General features: G+C 36.3%; 1 protein-coding gene across 4 annotated transcripts in view; it reads right to left on the bottom strand.

Moving 5' to 3' along the window:
• Nucleotides 1-25,897, bottom strand: part of NFIB (nuclear factor I B) — a 164,819-nt gene that overhangs the window by 36,643 nt on the left and 102,279 nt on the right. For all 4 annotated transcript variants that reach the window (XM_054283574.1, XM_054283551.1, XM_054283565.1 and 1 more), the window contains exons 4-7: nt 19,290-19,358; nt 17,089-17,209; nt 15,133-15,251; nt 1,281-1,412 (exon numbers count right to left, since the gene is read on the bottom strand). In XM_054283574.1, the coding sequence (XP_054139549.1) occupies nt 1,281-1,412; nt 15,133-15,251; nt 17,089-17,209; nt 19,290-19,358 (441 nt within the window). The remainder of the gene's footprint in view (nt 1-1,280; nt 1,413-15,132; nt 15,252-17,088; nt 17,210-19,289; nt 19,359-25,897) is intronic.

Below are 25,897 nucleotides of genomic sequence, written 5' to 3'. Positions count from 1 at the left end.
AATGGGGTTCCCAACAAGTAAATAATTCACTAAATCACAAGATAGGTTATGATCATCACTGAAGAATGTATATTATAAAACTATACTCTAAATTTAATATAAGGAGATATAAGTGATTTGGGGGATTTTTTTTTTTTTGATTGGCTGGGGTTTTTTGTTTGGGTTTTTTTAGAAGGTTCATTTTACTGACAGCTCCACCAAGTTCAGTTTAAACAAAATACTAATTACTCCTCTGGCATGTCAGAGCTATGAAAAACAAACACGAATAAAGTGAAATCTGTCCCTTCCATTTCACCCATCATCTCTATATGCGTGAGTGTCTGCTGGTAGTGGAAACATCAGAGTGACCAGAATGAGTCCAGGACCATTGTAATAAAAAATAAGTGGATGTTAAGGGGAAAATAGTTCTTATAGATGAGCTTAAAGGGTTCTTATAGATTTCACTTGAAATCATGGAGGAAAAATAAAACAGAAACTTCTCAAAGCAAAACTTCATGTGAAGAAAAAAACCAAAATTTTCAAATCTGTTTTACTCTAGTCACTTAACTCTGCTCAATAAATTAAAACTTTTATAAGTAGTTTATGTCAAGGAGACATGATGAGATGTTGAAGGGACACTTCTGATCATCTGAAAACCAGGGTCGGTCTCACCTATAAAATTAAACACACCACGATGCTGGAATTACCCTGTAACTGATAAACCCTCAAGACAACATGCATTCTGTCACATTTCACATATCTCATCCTTACTTCAAGTGAATTTTTACTACAGATTTACTAATGATTTCAGAAAACAGGTGTTGGAAAATACTTAATCAGGACTTTTTAGACTCAGCATTCAAAAGAAGCACTGGTACTTATTTCATTGTGTCACATGGTGAACATGGTTGTGATTTCTCTTGTGTATTAAATCCTGCCATTCTGGTATTTAAATACAATATAGTCATAGCAACAATAATAAAAAAGGGATTTAGGTGAGAGGATGAAATACAGGGAGCATTTTTCCTCTGTCAGTTTCTTTATGCATTGTACAGTTTATTTTATTCACTAATTAATCCTAAATCCTTTTAAGTGACTTCCAGCAGTCAGATTACCTGAAAAGCTAAATGAGCACTCTTGCAGGGATATCCCAACCTTTTCCATTTTTATTTTCACCAGTATTATAAATTGGATTAGGTCTCTAAGAAAGTCTGCAAAAATGCATCACAATCTGATTATAGCAAAGGAGAACAGAGCAAATGAACAAGGGAGGTTTTTATTTCCTCCGACATAACCCTCACCACTGTGTGCAACTCCTGGGATTCCTGGGTGGTGATGCTGGGGAAAAGTGCTCAGTCTTGATGAAGAATCCTGGGGAGAAGTGGGACTAAACAAAGGCTTTTCAGGCTTCTTCATTGTAGGAGAAGACATATCTACAATAAAAAAAAATATAACAATAACATTAGCTTAGAAGCTTGCCTCAGAACACATAATTTTATAGACTGAAGATATTTCTTTCTGTTTTTCTTGCACAAATATGATATGATGATGCAAATCCCATATGGTGAATAAACTAATTTTAAATTACTGCTTTCAAATTTGAGAATTAAAAATTATGTCTTAACAGGTTCTTGTCCTGCAAGACAGCAACTACATTTCTTTAATACCATAGAAGTCAACCTGTGAAGAAATTTATGTCTTTAGAACCTTCATAGACACCCGTCAGCTCCCTAGTACATCACCAAATCATCTGTTCCTTCAACAGCCACTTAATTTTTATTGCATTTCTCAATGCAACACCTACACTCAGGTGTGTAGGGTAACTGCCATACACATGCCAGTTTATGGTATTTATTATTTTATTACCTCAAAACTTATCCCCTTATCACCAAAACCATAATGAAACAATGTAACTTCCCTAAGAACAAGGGATACTTTAACTATTGTCATATTTTCCATGTCTCAAGGATTGTCTTGTCACTTCTTCCTTTGAGATTCCCAATAAATAAAAGCATTTCTTTAGAGCTCACTATGTGAAGATAACAGACTGGTAGGGACAAATGCATGATTTCTACCAAGTTTACTGAAGTTCTCCAGAGCAAAAATACTGGATTTTTTCTGAAATTTTACATTAATTGATCAATATTTGTTGGACTTTGTACCAAATTATTTCAAACATAATTACAATATTTTTGTAAAACAGACATCAATAGTGTAATTGGTTCCATTTCAAATCAATGGGATTTCAAATCAATTATTTCTGCTTTCAACCCATGTTCAAAGCAGAGGTAATTCCTTAAGCACTTTACTGGATAGGGGCCACATTGAAGTTGACTTCTTACATGGACCACGTTATTTTTAAAATTATTTTGACCCTTTTAATATTGGCACACTCTATTACTCTATTCTGCTAAGACAGGCCTGCAAAAATGTGAATGTCTTACTGAGACCCAATTGGATCAATGTTTTCTGAACCGAACTTAGAGCAGGACAGATGAAACTGAGTCCAATTCCTTACCCTGCCCCATCCTGCTGTCAATCCCGGCACAGGCACTGGCACTAGACACAGAGCAGACTCTGCCTGTGACCCTCCACCATCCCCTGCAAGTCCCACCCTCCACTTTGATCCTGACTACTATGTCTGATGAGTGCCTGAATACCCCGAAGAGTTCATCTCTTCAACAATACTGAAGAAAAACGATTTATTTGTTTTTAAGTTTCAGGAGGGGATTCCAATCCTTATTACTTTGAGAATGAAAATAAAACAGACTTTTGGAAAAAACAATCTGAAATACAGATGAAAAGCAGAAAGATGTCAAAAGCACTCCGACAAAGTCATTTTAAGGTCAAAATTAATCAGACACAGTGTCCTGTCCTGCTGAGAATATTCTTCAAATGTTAAATTCTCAGTGCTGTTCCAAATCACTGTTGTTTTTATTCTCATATTACTTTGGAGGTACAGCACACAGGCACCCAAACAGGTAGCATGTTATACATTCCAAAGCATCACATCAAAGTAAAAAGGGCTTATGCAAATAAAAAAAGTTAGAACATCTCATCTTCCAACAAGGTAAACCAGCCTACGTAGGAGGGCAGAAGAGCTGCTGTGAAACATAGCATATGTAGCCTGTTCGTCAGCAGCTTGCACAAATGGTGCTCCAGATGTATAGCTGCTCAAGACAGCCCAAGGCAACAATTTTGATCAACTCTAATGTGATAAAATGCTGCAGGGAAAGTGCAGAAACATGTTTACATCAGCCTTTAATTAAACTGTTGTTCACTTCCAAGGAACCTTAGGAAACACTAATGAGACTTGAGTTTTGGCAATTTCCTCATCAAAGCAAAGACCCTCTTCCTCTGTCTAAAGCAGCTTGCCATCCAGGCAGTTCCTGGATGAGTGTCATCTTGACACAGCACTTGGCAAGCCACCTGTAAGGAGAACTCAGCTGGAACCAAACAGTGACCCAGGGCAAATTTAAACATCCACCTGCCCATTTCTGGGCACCTGACCTAATTTCTTGATCACCACCACAGCATAGCAGCTTCTCTTTCTTGCCGATGAGGGATGCTTATGAGAAGAGCTAGAAGATTCCATAAACAAATAATAAATATATTTCAATCTTTTAATTCTATAAATCTTCTTATTAGTATATTTTCTACTGCTTGGTTTCATAAACCTTTTTGTACAAGGTACACTCTTGCAAACAGCAATCTGTAAAGATTTATTTACACCTCAGTAGTGTAGCATCACTTCCAGAGAAAGTAAGATGAACCCATATTCAGCTTACAGTTTATCACTGTCATGAAGGACAAAAACCATGGAGTCCATAGCACCACTGTCAAGCTATAAGAGGCATCCTTCCATGCTACAGCTTTAAATGAACTGCTCTTTCCCAGAGGCAGTACTTGGAATGATTTCTGGTGGCAGGATACACTACACACATCACAGCCAGCTTGACCTCAGTCTTCACCTCATCCAATCACTCTTGTGTGAAGCACATGAAAACTTCAGTAAAACTTTGAATTCACTTTGGATGTCTGTATAATGACAAGAAATCTCCCCATGGTCAGGAGAATTAGTTTTGCTTTACACCCGCACATGTGAAGAAGGTGCAGAGCCACTTTGCACAGGCAAAGCCAGCATCACCAATTTTTCTGACAGCTCAATATGATTTCCTTTAACATCGTGTATTTCTCAACTGTGCATTTTAATAAGGCACCTAATACTGAATACTGACAGCTGAGTGACTTTAAACCACAACCACCTCTCCCTTATTGAAAAAAGGCTTTGTTATATCTGCCCCAAACATTTGGCACTGGGGCTGGATGAAAACTAAGGAGCATGAAAATAAAAACATTTTAATTCATTTATCTTCTCCACAAAAGGAAGAAAAGGAGTGGGGACATATTTTTATATGGATATGTGAATAAATATGAAAGAAAGAGAAATGTGCCTGAACAGCTGGATGTTAGAGATACTTGATGTTTGTAACAAAGACTGGCTTAGAGTTCCTGTTCTATACCAAACAGAAACCAGTCTCTGTAACTAGCTCATCCCTTTTACAAATCTGTGCCTAATCCTTGACTTTTTGGTGTCTCATTCCACTTCACTGTAAGTGTTATCTTGGACCAGAGGTAAGGCCTCTTAAAAATTTATTTACTTCCATGAAAAATTCTGGTAATTGACGTTCTCCAGAATTAAAAATCAACAAAATAAAACAGAACAAACAAATCATGGTCAATTCCATGCTATGGATTTCTGAGGCATATTTTAACAATTCTCAAGGTGAGCTTTTGCACTCACTTTTGTGAGAAACAACAGGGTCATGCAGCTGCATGCATACTGCTTAGCAGCTGAGAGTGTTCTGAACTTTAGGACAAGTGTCAAGGTTTGGAAAGAGCTGTTCACATTCAAAAGACTGATCTGTTTTACCTCACATTTTAAAAACTGATCTCGGTTTTACTTTTACTTCTGCATCAAGTGTGGAAAACCATTTTACATATGAAAATTTTATACTGGATTAGAATTTTTCAGTGTATGAAGACTTGATAATTTCCCATTTTCAAATCAGCCTACTTAGTGCCAATGTTATTTTCACAGGCACACCTCTGATATTACACAATCCAGTCTACCAGACTGTGACACCTGTTTTCCCATCAGGAACCATGCCCAAGGCTAATCAAATGCTCTGTTGTGCTATTATGTCATTTCACAACAGATAAACCATTTCAATGTATCATCTTTTGAGATTTGTATTTAAAACCCAAGAAGAGAAACTAGACTAGAATTTCTAGTCACTTTCAGTATTGTAAGCTGTCAAGAAAAACACTAAAACCAAACTGTAATTCAGAACAACAACAGCAAAATTAATAAATTAATTGCAAAAGCAACTGAATTATTTATTTTTTCATTAGTCATATAATTAATTACACTATTTTGTTTTGCTCTCTAAGTATTAATATACATAAGAGAAGAAAGTGATACAAGAACTTCCAGACACCTGAAATAGAAAAGGTCAGAACCCTTTTGATGGAGCAGACATGCCATTCTTCTCATCCTTAACTACATGAACTTGAATAATGCTGTACTCCATTGCCAACAGTATCATTCTGTGGGCTGTGTTTACCTTGAAGATTTTCTTTACCTCAGCAGAAAGGGGTTTGGACAAGAGACAGAAGTGTTTTACCTACCTGCCCTTACACCTCCCTGTATACATGGCAAGGGTGGATATAGGGAGGTAGGGTGGAAAACTCAGGCAAATCCCTATATGAATGAATGTAGGACACTCTTTGCTGGTGTTTGTGACTGTATAAAATTGGACAACTGAAATTTTCCATTGCATTACTGACTATCCTACTTTTTATGGACAGAAAGTAAAACTCAGTACAGTTCCTGTTAAAATTATATGCACTAGCTTTTGGAAAGTATAATCTAGTGCATGGATATTTAAACTAAAGTAATTGAGAAACCTGCATACACATTTCCCCAATTTTTTTTCAATTTTAACAGAACACTATTTATAAAATGGGGGATGACCAAAGCTATGATGGTCAGATCAAATTAATATTGAATATGTGAACACTAAAACTTTCCCCATCCCAAAATAATTTTTAAAAATGTCCACCTATAGGACAGGACATACAGACCCAATCCCATAACTGTTGTTTGACAAGATCATATTACACGTAGGTAATTAACTGCCATACTGAAGAGATGCATGTCTATGTAAACCCGCAGCTATTCCCACCAAGATTAGGCTGAAACTATGGTACACTGTCCTGTAAAGGCTGTGGGCAGCAATTCTTCATTCTCATCTATAAACACACCTCACCACTTCTCACCAGGAAGTAACAGTAAAACACCCAGGGAAGGTTTATAATCAGCACAACTGTGTTACTATAACTGCCCTGTTTCCTGAGAGAAGAAACATACCCTTTTTTCCCATGCATTGACCTTCTAGATAAAACTGCCCAGCCTTCCTCACCTTTCCTCATCTTCATCTCATACCAGAAACACTGTCCTGCTGTGAGACCCCCAAGCTGCAGGGGCCATCACGGAGATCACTGGGATCTGGGATGCTGCTGTTGGAAGGAGGTGAGAATTCCTCCACTCCCTTCACAGTGGTCCCCAGGGACCAGGTGCACCTCTACAGCCTCTCCTGTCTCACATCTTCCTACAACTGCAGACTCAGTTCATCCTACCACTTCTGTATCAACACAGCACATTGGATGTTGTATGGGAAGTACTTGGGACTAGCACAGAGCTCAGGCTACCTATTAAACACGGAGTAGGCACTGCAAGTAATGGGGCTGACTTTGGAAACAGTGATAAAAGACATCAAGCCAAAAATACTGTGTTGCTAGAGCAAATATATATATATCATCACTAAAAAAGCCATTGCCATAAAAAAAAAACCCATAAGCAGCTCCAGTGTATTTCAGGTACTTGAGTACTTTTTTGTTTATCTTTACACTTCAGAAATAGAGTGAGCCATTTCATCTTCTATGAATCACTGTTAAGAGGTGTGATTCATGTACACAGCTGTGATAGAAGAGCATTATGGAAGAATGAGTAAAATGTTCCTAAAAAACCAAAAAAGTTATGAAGACTTTGGAGTACATTTTAGTCATTTATTAAGTTATCCTACAGAAAGTCATCCAGACTTCAAGGAAAAATGTACAGCTGTAACATTTCATTAAGACTGAGACTCCAAGGACCTTGGCCAGAAAATAAAATCAATACTGTAATCATAACTGCCAAAGTCACAAAAGTATTTCCAGTTTCTAATGCAATAAGATTAAACGGCTATTTGAGATAAAATAATGTGATGGAATTTGTTGATTTAGAAGCATTCAGATTATGAAATCTTTTTATTACTATTATCTAATGGTTTCTAATAGTAACAGGAACATTTTAAGAGTTGTGTAACATTAGTTGTTGATCCTTCTGGAGAATGGTTTTAAAAATCATTAAGTCAAACTGAGATATACTACTTTGATCAAGTTTGATATAGATTGTTGGAAAGTAGTAAAAAAGTACCCTTTCAAATATGACTATGTATAAACACAGAAACACAGAATATGTGAATGAAGAGAGGTGCCCAAAAAATGACAATACCTCTTCTTTCCATAAATTACATTCTGCACCACATACGTTAAATTATGCAGACTTAGACATACCCTTTAAGTTCTAAAAAGAAGTGATCCGTTTCAAAATACTTAATCTCTTATTCAGCAAAATTGGAATAAGAAAATTACACATAATAGCTCCTGGGACAAATCTTGCATTAAGACATTCACTGTATCACTCATTTCAATAAAAGGACGTCTACCATCCAGATAACAGGATGTTGCTATGATACAAAATTCATCACAGGATAATGGCCATGAGTATAAGAAAAATTCCTTTTGCACTAACATGTTTCATTGATCAATATGGAGACCTTGAGGTATTCACCTCACTAATCACACATAGAAAACATTAAGTAATAGCTCTTTCCACAATATATTGTCAAAAAAAAAAAGACAAAGAATCTGTAATGAGATTTTTTACAGCAACTTTATTGAGCAAATAACAGTCATTTCCAGGAACGCAAAAAAAAAGCAAATCTTTTTTGTATGCTTCCTATTGCATCTCCAACTATATTTGTCCTTCTGTTTATATTTCTAAACACTCTTCATTCAGTTGGAAACTTAAGTGTTCATGGGCTGAAGGAAAAGTCAGGTCTCTGCTGTGCCCAAAAGAAAAACTTCCTCATCCATTATTCTGAATACTTGAAGATACTTATGAACAGTTGTAAATTTGTCTAAATCAATTTTAAATACAGAAAAACTGATATAATCTTTGTTGCTTTGTTTTTTGAAGGCAGCATAAACTTACCACTCTCCATAATGCAGGATGTCAATTTTCTTGATGTACGAGCAACTTACTCATTCCAAGGTAACATTTTTGCCATCCTGTTCATAGTATGTTTTCCTTTCTCTTTATTTTCATTAAATAAACATTTGGGAGATCCTTCACCTATTTTTCCATACTTAGTGCCTTTCAAGCTTTAAGTGTTTTTCATCTTTATAAAAATAACTTTTGACTTATTCCAGGTCCCAGCAGCTTTTCTTGCAAAATTGTCACTATAGAAAACAAAAGCGAACCAATTCCCTATTGACCTTGGATTTGTTTAAACTATCCCAAAATTTGACATTATTTTTAAGAAGCAGACAAAGTTCATGCACTGAACTCTACCAACATCTTTTTTCTGCAATGAGGAAGAACAAGGAGGACTCAAATACTTGAATTCTTCCTTGTAAGGCTGTTGTTTGTTACCATGATGCCATTTTCAGAGGCACAGCAGCCAACAGGCTCACAGAAGCCATGGCTAAGAGTTTACTCTGGAAATACACTTTGAGAAGTTAGTCTTGGTGAAACATATCTCTCATTTTACAAATGTGAAGTTATGAAAATTTACCAAGTGGTAGTATTTGATTACAGTGCTGAAAATAATCCTATCATACTAGTCAAAACCGCATAAAATTATATGTAATACATAGAGATACAGAGATATGAAACGCATGTGTACGTGTGTGTATACATTGTTTAAAAAGTATTTTGAAATAAAAATATACAAAGGTAGAAGCAACAAGCTACTAATAAGACAGAAATTGCTTTCAAATATACTTTGACATGGAAAGATTTTGAAAATTCAGACTAAGTCAAAAACACAGAATAGCATTTAACAGATATTCATCAGGTAAACCTTTGCAAACTGAATTGATCTGTTAGATGGAGAGTGTGTTTCTAAAGTATTAGCCCTCGGAAGGAGCACCAGGAGCTTGAAAAAATCCTCTACCCTGTCCAACACAGGATACCAAAATGCCAAGGTGCTCTGTTACTGTTCTCAATTCCTGGACTACATTAACTACTTCCTCTTTCAGTTCCCTCACTTCAGAAATGAGAACATCCATCCTCGACTGTTGATGAGAAGAAGACCCGAGAAAGAAGCAGTGATCAGGAAGGACCCCAATGGGGAGGGAGTTTCCAGTGGATGGGGAGAAAGAAAGAGGGGACAAGTGTCCAGAAGAGGAGTATCCAACAAAGGGTGTCGGGACCTGAGAAGTGGAGGGTCCAACAGATGCTGGCCAAGCAACAGGTGAAGGCGGTCCAGCTGTTTCAGTTTTAATGGAATGATGGCATCTTGGCTCTTGACTGTTGGTAGAGGTGGGTGAGGTGTAAGAGAATGAACATGATGAAGAAACTGTAAAATTAAAATTCAGTTCATTGTATATTGATATTCAGTATTTCCAGACACTTGACTACTATGGAAATCCACATGAATCTCTCCACTTTTGTAATGAACAGTGTGCATTGATGACAACTGTTATATTTATTTCCAATGTACACAGTGTTGTAACACTATAACAGTAAAACAGATCTCAAGGACAAACATGGAAATTGTCTGAAATTATGTTAATGAACTTTCCTAAGCCATCTTTCAAAAATGATGCCATAGATGGGAACACTGTCCTTCTCTTTTCTGATATTTCTGTTTCCTTACAAGTTAAGAAAAAAAGCATCTAATTTACTTGCCAGTCAGTAAATCAAGATGTTCACCAACAGTTATTAGCCTATTAATGCTAAAGATCCTTTAGCCACTGCACTAGTCACTAGAGTCATTTTAAATTTTTAGTAACTTCCTCTCCCATATTTTGTGAGGGAATTTTTTTTTTTTTTTTACTGCATAAAATTTCTATATTGCTCAAACACTCATAAATTTTATTCAGGCAGAAAGTTACATCTATCTCACAAAATCTTACTAGTGCAGGAACTTAAAATTTTGTTTGATATGGAAACATAGCAAAGAATTCAGTAACAGCAACCTGGAGAAAGGAAGACTGGGAGAGATCTACAGTAAATTAGTAGACATAGAGGTATTTCTAACTGATGGAGATTTAAGACATGATCCAGATATTATTGAAGTTATTCAGGCATCCAGTTGGAAGAAACAAGCCACAAGAGAGAAAAAATAACTTGTACAATATCTGACAGAAGACACAGCAATTGAAATCCCAATTGTCATGTTAGGGCTCAACTTCTAAGTAATGCAGCATTCTCAGAGATGACTTTTCCCTTTCTTGGGTTGTAGGATTTTTGGAGGACAGTTAGTTACTTGAAAGGCTAATGGCAAAAGTCTTGGGAGAAATCTCTGAAGTTATAAAACTGCCTATTTGCACTACCAGAAAACCTCAAACCTGTTTCAAAAAGTCACCAAATAGAAGCATATTTTTAGCATTTCAACGTAGCAAAAAATAATGGCAAAAACTACAGAATCTTCCCACATTCACTGGATGTCTCCAAAATAAAAAACAACACTGTCATTCCACAGTATTTTTTTAATCTGTTTTTGAAACAGTTACACATACTCTTGTGGTTACATATATTTTTAAAATAATCAAAAACTTTTTTGCAAGCCAGTGGAGCAAATCTCCAGGACAGTATCATGGCTTAATAAGATTTTCTTTTTTTCCATAAAGATCAATAATCCAACTTCAATAAATAAAAATATTTTAAAACTTATTTTTCATGTTAATTTGGGTTAATTAGAGAGGACTAATATTTTTATATCAGATTGGTAACATAATTCTTTGTGGATTTTTTTCTTACTAAGTGTATGCCATCTATAAAGTTACTAATTTTAGGGTACGCTTGCTTATTTCTGCCCAGAGTTAAAACTTCAAAGAAACAGCTCCCCCAAAACAGACTATAAAGCACAACATCTGGAAATCTTATCAAAACATTTTTGGAAGTACTATGACAGGAAGACAGTTAACAGCAAAAGGACAGTCTTGAGTTTTGCAACTGAAAGCAGAGTCTGGTATGAGCAATATTTTACTGTAACTAGGCTAGATTTCTTTTTCTTAGTTCCACAAATGCTACATCCTGACGACACCACAAGTACTCCTGTATTCATGTCCCTGACCCTCATAATGCATGCCTGCACAGAGAAGTTATAAAACCTATAATGAATACAACAAAATCACTCCTCTCCTAAACTCTTCTTACGTACTAAACTATGATTTTTTTTTTTAAGCAATGGAAAGTTAATCTAACCCATTTCACCCTACTGCAAAATTTTCCTCTGTCCTATTTTTAATTTCAGTATATTTCTGTGTTGCCCATTAATTTCTGTCTCATTCTCTCTATCAAAACTGTTAGAATGCCCCTCAGACACCTAGGAAAATCTTAAATATTTTACTCAAATGTGTTTCAGATGTTATTGTTTTATTACAACTTCCAGTTCCAAACTACCACTCATGACATTTCTGTTACTTTAGAAATATTTAAATAAAGATGTGAAAAGCCTTAATGATTAAAGAGTCTTTCAAAACTATGTCATTTCAATTTCCATGAAAATACTTTACATTTAGACATGGTGATGAAGAAACTAAACTTATTTCATTTCAGAAGTTAAAAATCTCTCTCTGTCAAGTCCAAAACTGAGACAATGAAACTGAAATTAACCATGGTATATTTTAGTATCAACACTATTCCTGATGTGGTCTCTCTTAGAAAAGTTAAAATTGCATTTGCATGGTAGAGAAGCTATTTACCCATAAACATGATATCCAGAGACATATTTATTTATGGGTACTGTGAAATGATTTGCATTTTTGGTGCTGATGACCTGTGGATACTGCCTGAAGAAGCAATCCAGTGTGGCCACATGATCATTCCTTCTTGACACTGGATAAACACAAACATGATCCCAAAAGTCCTATTTCTTTTTCATTTATCCTAACCTCATATAACACAGAGATTTACATAGATAAAAGGGAAATAAGACAAGTGAGATCTCTGGCATAGAAACCACCTCCAAAATTTACTTATATTATCTTTGTGTTTGCAGGCATATGGAAGCAGAAAATAGATTTTCATAAATACAATATCATGATACAACATCAGTGTCTGAAAGGAGTTTTTACACAGATACATATAAGTAATTGAATCATCATAGAATATCCAGAGCTGGAAAGGACCAAAAAAAGATCACCATAGCCCTACTCCTGGCTCTGCACGGGCAGCCCTGAGAACCATACGTGTGTGAGCACTGTCCAAATGCTACTTGAACTCTGTCAGGTTGGAACTAGGTCCACTTCCCTTTGTGTGAAGAGCCTTTTTCTAATATTTAACCTAATCTGTCACTCCTTTGGGTCACCCCACTGGTCACCAGAGAGATTAAATCAGTGCCATGAAGATGATATCGAGCCTCTAACAAACTAGCAGCGGAACAAATATGCCAGGAGCTGCCCCACACTCCTTCCCACTGAGCCCGGGCACCAAGGGAAGGGATTGTTTATCAGTTACTACTTATGGTGTTTCTGCAGCAGCAAATAATCTCAAAAAGTGATCAGAGGCAAACATAACTTTTTAGGGGCAAAATGCTTCTAATTAATTCCCCCAGTACAATGCTTTTTGCGCTGGACAGTGCTGCATCTGTGCCTCTGCAGGAATGGAAGAACATCTTAAGGATGGAAAAAAGAAAGTCCATAATAGTGACTTAAAGGCTATCTCTCTGGCAGGAATCTGGTAAAATTTCACTAAGCCCATTATAGATGGAGGACAGGACATTCAAGGAGGGATGCAAACTCCAGGAAGCAAAACACCCTGATTTAAGTCTTTTATCTTCCTCATATTGGAGTTCCCTATTTTATGGAACATATTAAAAGCTATTTCACTCCAGAAGTCTAGCTACCTAATGATACAGAAATTAAGTAAAGGTTCATTGTAAATACACTCAAGCAATTTAAATCACAACATTATTCACTACTGATAACTGCAATACGAAGTTCATACAAACATAAACAAATCCAGTGTTCATGGAAAATAATTCTTTGCAGAATGATTCAAAACCTAAAAAGCAGTTGAGATACTTGAGAACTATAAAGATCACCTGACAAAGGCTCTGTCAGCAGGACTTGCACTCAGGAGTCTATTTGGCAGAGAACTTCCCAAAAGCCCCTACAGCTCACTCAGTAGGACAAAACTACATTGCAGAAATGGGGATACATGTCTTCCCTACAACTATAAAAATAATTTATCTTATCTAGAAAGTAAAAAAATTATTTGAGGTATGGTCCAGTCTTTTATGAAGAATTTTAATAAAGTTTCATGGCAAAGCAAGTAGCATTCACAGAGAAAAATATTTTGCATAAGGAGGAAGATTCTGGATGGCAGATCTGCTATTTATACTGTTCTTAAATTAGATTATGCAAAACCACAGGCAACCTTCTTTTTAAAAAATACTAAAGTGAATGCTTCGAACAGTCAAAAGTAAGTATCAGAGGCTCCCTAAGAAATTATGCAAAAAAGAAATTATGAATAAAAAACTAGTTAACACTGAGTGAGAAGAACAGCCTAATGGAAAGAACACAGACAAAAAGGTAGGCGAAAGCAGATTAAAATGAGACCCTCTATAATAGAAATGTGAAAGTTTGGCAACTAAAAGAAATACCAGTCAGATGTTTCCTTGCACATGCAGATGAAATAGGAAACTCAGCAGGGGGGAAAAAGAGAGTTGGGGGTTTTTGGTTGGTTTTTTGTTGTTGTTGTTGTTGTTGATGTTGTTGTTGGGGTCTTTTTATTTTGGGGTTTTTTTTGTTTGGTTCTTTTTTTGTTGTTGTTTTTTTAAGAAGCTTTAAAACAATACAAAAATGAGGTAAGACCAAAGGGTCACTCAGTTGCGGAAGAACTGAGAGCAATGATCAGCAGTCGATGTGAAAACTAAGGACAAATATTGAAAGATTCCCAAAGGAAGGAGCTGCATGTCTTTTTAACTATTTCCCTTTTACATACTATGCTTTACATGTCACAGTCCCTCCAGACAGCTGCAGTACCTCAGCCACAGGATCCATTAACCAACACTGTTCAAATATATGAGTTTAAACACATTGTCACATAACAAAGGGGAGGGGACAAAGGGGAGAGAACTGCACAGGCACCTAGGTTTATAAAACATCAAGATAACATGAGAGAGAGTTATGACAATCGATTTCACTCTTTTGACTTTTGATTAATTTCACTCTTCTTCTCCACAGTAAGCATGTTTGTTGCTTTGGATAACCCAGAACATGCCACTACTTACCAAGCCCCTCAGACAGAGCCCCACAGAGCTACATGTGGGCTCTTCAGAAAGAGCCTATTGAATCTAATCTGAGTCACACGGTAGAGACTAAATGTCCATGCCATGGTAGTAAAGAAATGGTGTAATCTTATGTTTTAGTAATCATATTAAGGAGATCTTTTGATTTCTGAAAGCACTGGACTCCCAATTCTACTGGGATGATCATGGCACAGACTATATCAAGTACCTCATTTGTCACATGTCTTTTCAAACAATAACGCTAGCACCAGATAGAAAAGATATTATTACTACTACTACTACTACTACTACTACTATTATTATTATTATTATTAGGTATAAAGAATAATGTTGTTTATGGTGGTTGTTTATACAATATCCTGTTGGTTTTAAATACATTTACAAAACCAGCAAATACATACTCCACACAGAAAAAAGATTCTTCTAAAAAGTCATCATTTTATTGCAGCAATGAAATGGCTATATGAGCATAATTCAAGTAAAAAAACTCCATGCTACTCACCTTGATCTCTTTCATGCCATGTCCTACTTCCTGCAGCAGGTGAATTTGGAGAAGGATAGAAGTCTCCTGTGGGGCTTGGCTCCATATTTTCATCTATGGAGATAGTTTTGGGTCTTTTGCTGTTGAAGAATTGTGAGATTTGTCAGTGAATATAATACTCATTTAGTAGTGGTATATAAACTACCAAAGCCAAAAAAGCCAACAAAACCCCTGGATATTACAACTTACATTACCTTGACAGGCAATGTTAATAATATATGATGCAGGTACGCACTTGTGCTATTCACATGACTAAATATTTCAAAGATCACATGAATGAGTAACATAACAGTCCATAGCATTTCATGGAGCAATAAACCAGTTCCTGTAGCCTACCAAAGACAGATTGTGTCATGAAGGTACTAAACGCTATGCAAGAACCATGAAGTGAAGCAAGTCACTGGAAAGTGTTACCAATAACGCCAAGGTAGAACAGGAACTTTTGTGAATGTGGTAATAAGGAAAAAATATACTTTACTGCATTTCATCAGGTCAAACTCCCAAACTTTTCAAAGAGGGCTAGTTTGAAACAAACACTTTTCATTTTTGACTAGTTTAATTAAAAACAACAAAAGGCCCAACAATATTTCAAGTCACATCATATAAAATGAGCCAGAACTTCAAAACAGTGAAGGAAAGTGAATAGCAATATATACTGAACCTGAGTTTACTGACTGCCAAAGAAAACAAGAATAAGCTTTTAATGGTGTGGTATTATTATTATTATTATTGTTGTTGTTATTATTATTATTACTGCTGCTACTACCAATGCTACTACTTCTACTACTACTATTACTACTATAACTGCTATTGCTACAGTATGATAATTAATCCATCTATTCTAATTAATCCATCAATTTCTAAAATGTATTTGGTATATTGCCAAGCTGAAAATATGACAGAATGAAATACAGGAATATGAGCAAAATAACTCAGAAGAATCAAGCGCTGGTGGAAGACCAGCACCCTGATACCTCAGCGCCCTGATAGTCCTATTAAGTCCTGTCCCATTGTGCAGATACTTCCTGACTGATTGGGGTGCAGAATTGTGGGGCAATGACAGCTCCTATAGTGCTTGTGGTTTCATGGTGTAGCAGGCAGTTTCAGAAAACCAAGGGGCCCTAGGGGTCTGACAGACACTACATGATCTGGTAGTCAGGAGGAGGGCACAGCAGGGCACAGCCCTACATTCATGGGCCCACCAGTTTTCCTAAGGGAGGAAATGCGACCTTTTTCTCAGAGATGGGAGAAGGAAGCATGTTGAACAAGGGGGAAGTCAGTCCCTCAGATTAAATCACCTGTAGCAGGCAAAGGGAGACTCTTGAGAAAAATTAACTTGTAACTATCTCACATGCTCCTCCTTCTTTCCAGCCTGTTGGGAAATGCTGCCTGAAGAATTGAGGCATGAAACGTATTTGCATGAGCTGGGCTGTTACGGATGAAAACGTCTTTAGGTACCTGTCCTAAGACCTTTTCTAGAGGAAAGAGTATCTCTCCAAACATCTCTTGCAAGACGGAGGCCCAAAAGGGAGCCCTGAAAGACAGCCCTTCTTCCCCCACAACCACTCTGAGCTGGGCCAGCATGCTCCCAAGTGCTGGACCTTCCTGCAGCTCAGCAGCACTTTGGGGATGTGTAGCTGTCCTCCTGGCAAAATCAATTAGTGGGCACCTCAAATCCTGAAGAAAGCTTCCACCATCTTCAACGTCATGCAAGATGGCAGGCAACAATGACAACATTTCAAATGACAAAATTTATAATTTACAAGTCTGTACAGAGATTATGGTGACATACATAAGTAGCTAGCCTCACAAAATCAGAGGAAATTAACAAAGCAGTTGACTGTTGACAGGATTTGTGAATTGCTTGTCCTACACTATTAAACATGGTTCACATTAGCACTTATTTTGAGTTTTTACCTGCTTGGTGGAGAGGACAAGGACCTCTGTAGGTTTACACCCGAATTCATATCGTGGTAATATGGCTGGCTCGGAAGCTCTCCAATTGGGAAGTTTACTCCACTTCCTTGGGTTATGGGTGCTGAAAAACACATCATCATAAGAAGTCAGAGATAATCTTTTATCTTTTTAGCTATCTTTTCTTTTTTAACACTTGGAAAAATATCAGGATGTTACTACAAGTACCTAATTTTCTGCCTCTTGTGGGAACCAAGTACAGACAAGTTGCATCAATGATTATGTATCTAAAAAGTGAATTGTCTTCTGTAGTATTGCCTTAGCAGTTGTGCAGACAGAATACATTTATTTTATAAGAGATAACATGGAATCACCAATATGGAAAAGATAATACAAACCTCAAGCACTATAATGAATGAGGCTGGGTTTATGCAGCTAGTATTATTTATTAAAGAACTGAAAAAATGGAAATAAGAAACCTGGAAAAACACTAATTACTTTTCCTTAATGTTAACTCTCCTGTATTAAAAATAGCCTGCTGTGTTGACAGCCTGGTTTTCTGCCTTCTTTTTCTTTTGCCCAATGCCACGTATTCTGCTTTGCATATGTACACCTACATGCAAATACACAGAGTCAGTGTTACCTTCACCTCCTTTTAGGGTCTGTGTACCACACAGACTCTGGTAATTCAAGAATAAATTATGTATTATATATTGTGGTGTATTTACCTTTGTTCATTGTCTGTGCATTGTGCATTTTAACTACCTTTGGCACTTAAAAGAATAATTGCACGTTCTGTAATGTATTTGAAGGTTTGTATTTTTCCTGACAGTTTAAGTACAACTCTGTTGTGGCTTGAGGTTAAACAAATGCATGGTAAGATATCCCACAGAAACCACATCCTTTAATGCTTATTATTAGAAGTATATCATGTATAACAGCTCCATAATGCACAGTTTCATAGCACAATTACAATATTGTTTCTTTTTTAACCTGAAGGGCCTTACACTTTAAAATGTACTTAACCACCTGACAACAAAAAGAAAGCTATAATTCACACATCCTCAGCCTTCTAAAACAGCAAAATCATATCTTCAACAGGCACAAGAAAAGATATGTCTTAGCACTGCAGGATTGCAATGCTCACTGTTTTGCTGAAGGATTTAACAAAATTTCAGTTGTTGAATATTCATTTCTGACCACAGAAAATGAAATAACCTATGCCTCTGAAGCCTCAGAAAGTTAATTAAATTCTTCAAGGACCCTGCATGAGTTAACACCTGTGCAAAATATGGACAGACATTTTAGAAATTTTGGAAGCCTCTTTTACTTTTTCCTCACCTCACCAGAAAAGTGATTTTTCTGGACCAGTCAGTCTTTACAATGTTGTATCATCACTGTGGACACTTTTACACTTCTACAACTTTCAACTATTCTTCTTTACTTCCTAATGAAGTCTTGAGAGAAATACTTTAATAGTGTTGATAGTAAAGGAAGAAAAGAAAGGGTCAGGAAGCAATGCAAAATGAAAATGCGGACGTTTTATGCTATACTATTATAACAACTGTTAGATGCCAACAAAAGAGACCTTCTATTCTTCTTGATTTTTCATTCTGCAGTCAAAGCTTCACCTGTACTTTTATATTTAATATTTATGAAGATTTTTACATGTTCATGTGTGTAATATTTCTGATGGCAAAACAAGACAATGTAATTAGAAATTCAGTTACAGCCAATGCTAAGACTAAAAGAAACACAAATATTTCATATATTGTTGATCATTCTTTATATCCATACCGTGATTTTTAACAGTTGCAAATTAAAAAAAAAAAACTAAAGGAATAATCTGATCTTTTAGCAATACCCAAGGATGTGTAGAGCATCCTTAAAAAACTGTTAAGTCTAACAATGGAAGGTTTTGCTACATATGGTAATTTTATTGAAACATCAGACCACTAGGTGTGCAGAGGGAGATATAACAAATTGATTCCATCTTTAAATATCAAAGAGGTAGAAGACCTATTTGTTTTATTACAAACATGTTCAAGATGGACTGTAATACTGTGGTAAAATATATCAAAATTGTGCATTGTTATAAGCATTTTGTATGCATCTTATGTCTTGTGGAGAAAAAAGTTCAAGGAAAAAACCTTCACTTGATTATAGGAGGCTTTGGAAACAATTAAACACAAATATTAACTTACTTCTTGACACCCTCACAAGTTCTGACACATTGAATACTCCAGATTTCACAAAACTGTCCTCAAGGTACACTGAAAAAGACCACAGAACCACAGTCAGTATAATGAAAAGATTAATAAATAACTATAGATAGATTTATACACCAGCTAACAATGGTATTAACGGACTCACAGAACAATAATACAAGATCAAAGTGCATCCAAAACTTATCACAGGATCTAATGTGAGTTGAAACTGAGGGTAAAAAAAGTGCAAAAAAGTCTTAAGGATCTGTGATAGAGGAATTTTTAAAAGAATATGAAAACTGGAAATTTAAGCTACTATTGAATTACAACCAGTATCAGTTGGATAAGCAATATCCTCATAGAGCAGTCCTGTCCTTGCATATGTTTCTGCTAAAGAGATTTTTACTTAACTCTCACCTTGTTGATTGTGACTTTGCAGTACAGCCTGCATTAACAAATCACTATCTCTGAGATAGATGAGGGGTTTGCTACTATTTCCAGGAAAAATAGAACTGATCAAAGTGACTGAGCTATTCAGTGGGGTATGTTTTATACACATGCTGAATTTTATATTTAGAAACCTATGTTTAAGAAAACACATATTATTATTTTGGCCTGTATTCACTTATTCTAAGATAAATGTATTTTATATACTTTCTCTGATGTGAAATTCAGGCATAAGTTGAAGTATTGCTCTGAAACAGCAGCTGATAAGACTTATCTCAGCAGTGTAACTAGTAACCTTATGCAAAGAGAGCCAAGAAACCCAATTTTCTGTGGAAGCCTCGCATGCAAAAGCTGTATTAGTGAATTTGAGATTACATAGCATCATGGCCTTTTATAGGTAATAATAACTAGCATTTACAAACAAAAGTATTGAGATCTATACTTGGTGCACATTGCTGTTTCAATAGTGTTACTTTTTAATTTCTTTTCATGTGAGACTGTGCACTAAGAATTTCTTACTGTGGTTACTCTAGTCTCTTTTCTGAATAAACATAGTTTTTTTCTTTTGGAAATAAACTGCCAACTTTCTCTTCCCAATGTTTGAATGAGCAAAAGTATTTTAGATATCTTAACTAACAAAACAAATAAACAAAAATACTGGAATATCTACTGATTTAGAAAACAGTGGTTTGGTAGTATTCTCTTTGGATTTCTTTTGGAAATTTCTCCTTTTATGTTCAAGTAATTTAGCAAAAACATGGCCACTATAATCAGAAAAGTAACTATAAAAGCAGCACACACTACCTGAGAGGTCTGTCCTTCATATATCTGTAGAAACCTCTACTCATTTTCCAGGGTCAAAAAGAGGGCAGAGACAAAAAGAGTGGTTTTCCCTGCTTACTAGTCTAACAGAGCTGCCTCATCCAGCACACCTGGTATTATTTACCAGCGCAGGTATAAACACTGCATCAGAGAGCATTAGCTGAAAGAATAGGAACCCATCCGACCAAGCACATTTCCCAACATGTCTGTTATGCTGTCAGTCTTTCCCAGCTGGGAACCATGCCATGACCAAGCACCACGGGTGTACAGAGCACTGTGGGCCTGTGGGATCATCCTGAACAGTGTTCTGCCAATGCTGTCGTCTTCTCATCTCCCAGTCAATGCCACTTCATACACTATTCCCGCATGTCTTTATTCCCTCTGGTAGCTCTTCAGGTCTCCCTCCCTTTTGAATTCTCTTCCTTTCATATTTCTCTATCTCTAATTTTAAACAGATTTTCTCCATATCCATTACTTTTTCCTCTCTTACCATCCTTCACCTGGATATTGCCATCTGCAGTGTCTAAGAACTGAAAGATTTCCCCTTAATTTTCTCTTGCACTGTTTCTCCATGTTTTTTTGTGTGGATGAAAACATTACATAGCTTCTGAAATATCTACTTCTTTATTTGACAGAACTTGGTATAACCATTTAATGAAAAAATGCAAACAGTAAATTTTTGCTTTTCCTTTCCTCCTCACTTGTTGTTTTTTAATCTAAGATCAGGCAAGCTGGATGAATCCCAGTAATTCCTCAAGCAGTGGCAATCTTTCCCTTCTCTGCTTATTTCCTCCAGCAGGAACAGTTTAAAGTACAACACGGAAGGGAGATTTCCAAAGAGAAAATGGTTTCTTGATTTTAGTTGGCTCATAAGTGAAGTGTGGCATAAAGCCAGTGTACAACTATGCAGCCAGCTCTGAAGCTGGTAATGAGACATGACTGAACTTCTCTGCTGTTTATCCAAGCACAACTACTTTGAAGCACAACGTCTCTCCTTCAAGCCAGACTAACTTGAGAGAAGCTCTAGCCAAGTGTAAATTAATCAAGCTATCATTATAGTAAGAACAAGATGTAAGGCTCATATTAAAAGAAGAAAAAGCCTATGTATGATTTTATATGTAAGAACAGAGATGTGTACATGTGTTCATGCATACACACCCAGGCATATATGTTTAATTTTCAGTCTACTCTCATGGATTCTTAGTTTTTCTCACTGGCAATATTAAGAATACATACATAATAGAAAGAGAAATACAATGTTTCTCTCCTTGTGATAATGAAATGAGAGCAGGAAAAGCATTTTACCATCAAGTGGTACCACCATCTCTCATCCCCTCACAAAAGGATGTATTGTTGACTGATGGGACATGTCTTTTTCACTCATGCCTCAGAATGGCCAAAAATAATGACACTCACAGATATATGAAAATGCTTTGGCTGGAGAAAGGAAAGGGAAATTGAAGCTATTTTAAATCTCAATCAACATGAAAAACAACTTTAATTTTTTCTCTATGTATTGTGACAAATTATTATTAAAGAATTAATGCAAAAATAAACAATCAGTGTCATAGCACTGAGAAACTTCACCCTGAGCTTTATGTTCTGACAGGGAAGGTGGACTCCAACATGACTCTGGGTGCATGTTAAGGTCCAATACCAGTGAACTTCAAAAGTTTCACCTAGTTATGAAGGTCACCTGCAATGAGTGTGTTACACAACTGCTACGTGGCTCCCAACTGTACAAGAGGAAAATATTCTGTGACATTAAATTGCTGTAATTTGTTGTGGAAACACATTCTATGTAACAAAGAGCAAAACTCTTAACATGCAGAAGCTAAACAGTATAGGATATTTTCTGTTTATATTGTGAGATACTGCCTTTTACCTAATGAATCTGATCACACCACTGAGTAAGAGTTAACATTTGTATTCACATTATTACACTTCATGAAAGAAAAAAAATATGTAGTTTATATCAATATACTTCATACAATATAGGCCTTAGTGGGTTTTTTGATTGCCCCTTCCTAATGCACTGTTTACATTAATATGTTAAAGAGCCTTAAATTAGCACTCTTGGTGTGTGTTTCTGATCTGTTCAGTACAGAAATTAATGCACTTGATATGTCTATTGTATTGCTCACAGACAATTTACTGTACCATTTGATGGTCATTGTAACACTGCTGCCTTTATCATTCAAACCTAACAAAAGCATTGAATAATGTTTTTTAAGAAAACTTATCCTGCCTGAGAGATGACACTCTGAAATGATTGTTACTAATTGTCCTTGTTCTTAAAAATCTGATTTCTACAAAAGGAGAATGTCTAACAAAACTGCCATAGTGAGACCTTGTACCAAGACTCAGTAACTTCCAAAACCCATAATAAGAGTGGATTTTTTACATTTTCTCCTAGTTTTTGTACATGGAGACTGTAAAATCTTTCTCTCCTTATTTTTTTAAAGGAAATTCACTCATGAAAAATACACTTTCCATATAATTCCACAATGGCCAAGCCAGTGGCATCAACAATGAAAGAACAGGTTAAGCCAAGCAGCAGTTCTGATCAAGCTCCCATATAGAGTCAGTAAAGGGAGAAGCCCGCAGCAATGCCTCCAACTGCTGTAGAAGTTACTGCCCTACTCCTTGCACCTCTCCCACTCTATTTCTGCACTATGCCTTGTACTCTGCCTTGAAGAGATGAGTTACACGTGCAGCTTTTAACTGTTCTAACCACACAAAAAGTTAAAGGGTTGGGAAGGAGGAGGAAATATAGTTTCAACTGACTGAAAAATTTCAGTTTGCTGAAACAATTCCTTAACAAGCTTGTTCTCACATTACTTAAAAGCTTACTAGTGATGTTTAGCTTTGAAAATTTTTAACCGATCATTTTATGTCTTCTGATTTAATTGTACTTTTATGAATAGAATGCCTGTTTATGTTCTGCAGCATATTGGCTACCACCTAACCATAAAACTGTTTCCTGGTATGATTATAAATATGTTTTCTCATTGATACTGCCTTGGTTTTGAGCAACTTATAAAATAAGGGTGAGGACCCAATCAGTACCGGAAATAATTTTTTATTAATATACTTTTATTCCTGGAACTTTAAAAAGAGGAATTATAGAATAGCAAATAAACTTACTAGCAATAAGAAAAATACACAAACATCAGGAGTGACTGTGAGAAGGCTGAAAATTCTGGTTTAAAGCAGACAGCAGTACATAAACTTTAAGTTATGCGGGGTAATGCTGCTAGCTACAGCTTTGTAGAGATATTATTTACAGTCAGAAGTGGTAGTGAAAAATTAGTCTCACATTTTTCATAAGTCAAAATACATTAAGCAGACATACAGTTTGTTTTCTAGTTACTGCATGCATTTTGAAACCAGTGCCTGAAAAACAGTACCAGAAACGGGCTGCTACCAAACAGAATATCTTAAAGACTGATATGGGTGGATAATATTTGCCAAGTAGTGATAAAGATTTCAGTGATGATATCATTGAAACAGTTGAACTAAAGTCTGCTTAGAGAATGAGGCTATTTTTGTTATCACACAACCTTCTGCAGTCATGCAGAATACCCACAGCTTGGTTTGGGCTCTTTTCCCCTGAAAGTTGCAATAATGTTGTAACCGGGACAGGAAACAAACTTGCAAAACGACCCCCTGACTCCACTGAACTTTTAACACAATTAGGATCTAAATAGCTAAATGCGCCATTTTCAGAAACAAATGAGATATTTGACATCCTCAAAATTATAGACAGAAAAATAGTCACCTGTGTCGCATTAATTTGAAGAAGTAAAAACCAGGTTTAATGGATTCTGAAATCCATGGCTAGAATTTAAGAAGTGAGCTGCCCTGAAACCTAGCAAGAAACAGAAAGGGTAAGTAACACATATACATACTGCTTTCTGTTCCAGAGGGTCTCAGGATATACCAAAGCTACAGCCAAGACTTAAGAAAAAGCTGGGGGAACTGCTTTCTAACAGCTATAGGACTAGTAGGTACCAAAAGGGAATTTTCTGATGCCAAAGAAGGTTTCTGGAATTCTAGCTGATAACATAAGATTTTTTTAGTAAATTTTTTCTCTGTGTATGCTTTGAAGTAAAACCATCACATCCACCATTGAACACAACAGCATGTGAATCAGCATGAGAATTGATCACAGCATCACTTATTCACACAGCAGTTTCATAAAGGACAGCCAATCCAAACAAGAATGTAAAAGTAATACTAAACCAGCAGACAGTAATAATTACCCACACCAAATTCCAAACCATCCTGAAAGGCCAAAAACTCTTTCTTTTGGAAAGCAGGACTGTACAACCTGTGCAGCTGGGCACTGACTGCAGAATGCCCCACCCAACCCCCTCCAGCTCACTGCTGGGAAGCTGATAAAGAAAAATATCATCTCTCACCCTCTGACATTGCTAGTTCATAGAACATTTGGGAAAGGGAGAACTTCACAGAAAATCAAGATCTGACCAAACCCAACCCTGTTTTATTTGAAGATCACTATCTGAGATGGCACAGCTACAAGCATATGAGAAACAGCAAGCATTTCAGGATATCTACTTCCATGCTGAAAAAGAGGTGAATATTTGTTTATTTAAATACAATTCTGTTGGAATTCCCTCTACTGCTACTATGCCATCATCACTTCCACAAGAAAAGCTGCTTACAATGATGAGGCCAGGGAATATCTCTTCTATTCAAATTAATTATAGGGCTAATTCTCCACCCACAAGACGGTAGCTTGCAATAGAATAAAATAATGAAAGTATCTGTGGCCTGAGACATTCAAAATTCAAAGACATTTGTTTATTGCATTTCCAAAAGGGTGGAAAGGTTGAGACCATGTTCCTCTTCAGAGGTTATTTCTGAAACTACAAATTCTAAAACCTAATACTGAAATACTTCTATCCGAAACAGAAATATGTAGTCAAATTTATTACACACTTCTAAGGGCTTGACCCAAAAAAATGTTCACCCAATGGCTGCTAGGCCATAAGAAAGTGCAAGGAAAGCCTTTGGGGCTGTACAGCTGCAAGACAGATTTGCATATTGAGAGATGGGTGAGGCTCGTTGCAAGGTTTTTTGCAACACCTTCTTTAACTAAAAAACAAATAAAACAAAACAAAACAAAACTAACTTCAGAGCTGGAGATTTCACTCAGGTCTTCTTTGGAAGTTGTTCCTAACATAAAAATTCTAGGGAAAATAGAAGAGGAAAAAGAATTCCAGTACAGTAAGGATGGTGCTATGTCTCATTCAGATTAAGGGTTCTATCTCTAGGCAAATTCCCTGACAACATACCCTGGATTATTGTGA

This window comes from Melozone crissalis, unplaced genomic scaffold, assembly GCF_028551555.1.
Source record: "Melozone crissalis strain CALT ecotype California unplaced genomic scaffold, PUWL_Pcris_2 ptg000005l_1, whole genome shotgun sequence".
Taxonomy (NCBI): Eukaryota; Metazoa; Chordata; class Aves; order Passeriformes; family Passerellidae; genus Melozone; species Melozone crissalis.
The sequence above is the reverse complement of the archived record's forward strand: the minus strand, read 5'-3'. Positions and strand labels throughout refer to the sequence as shown.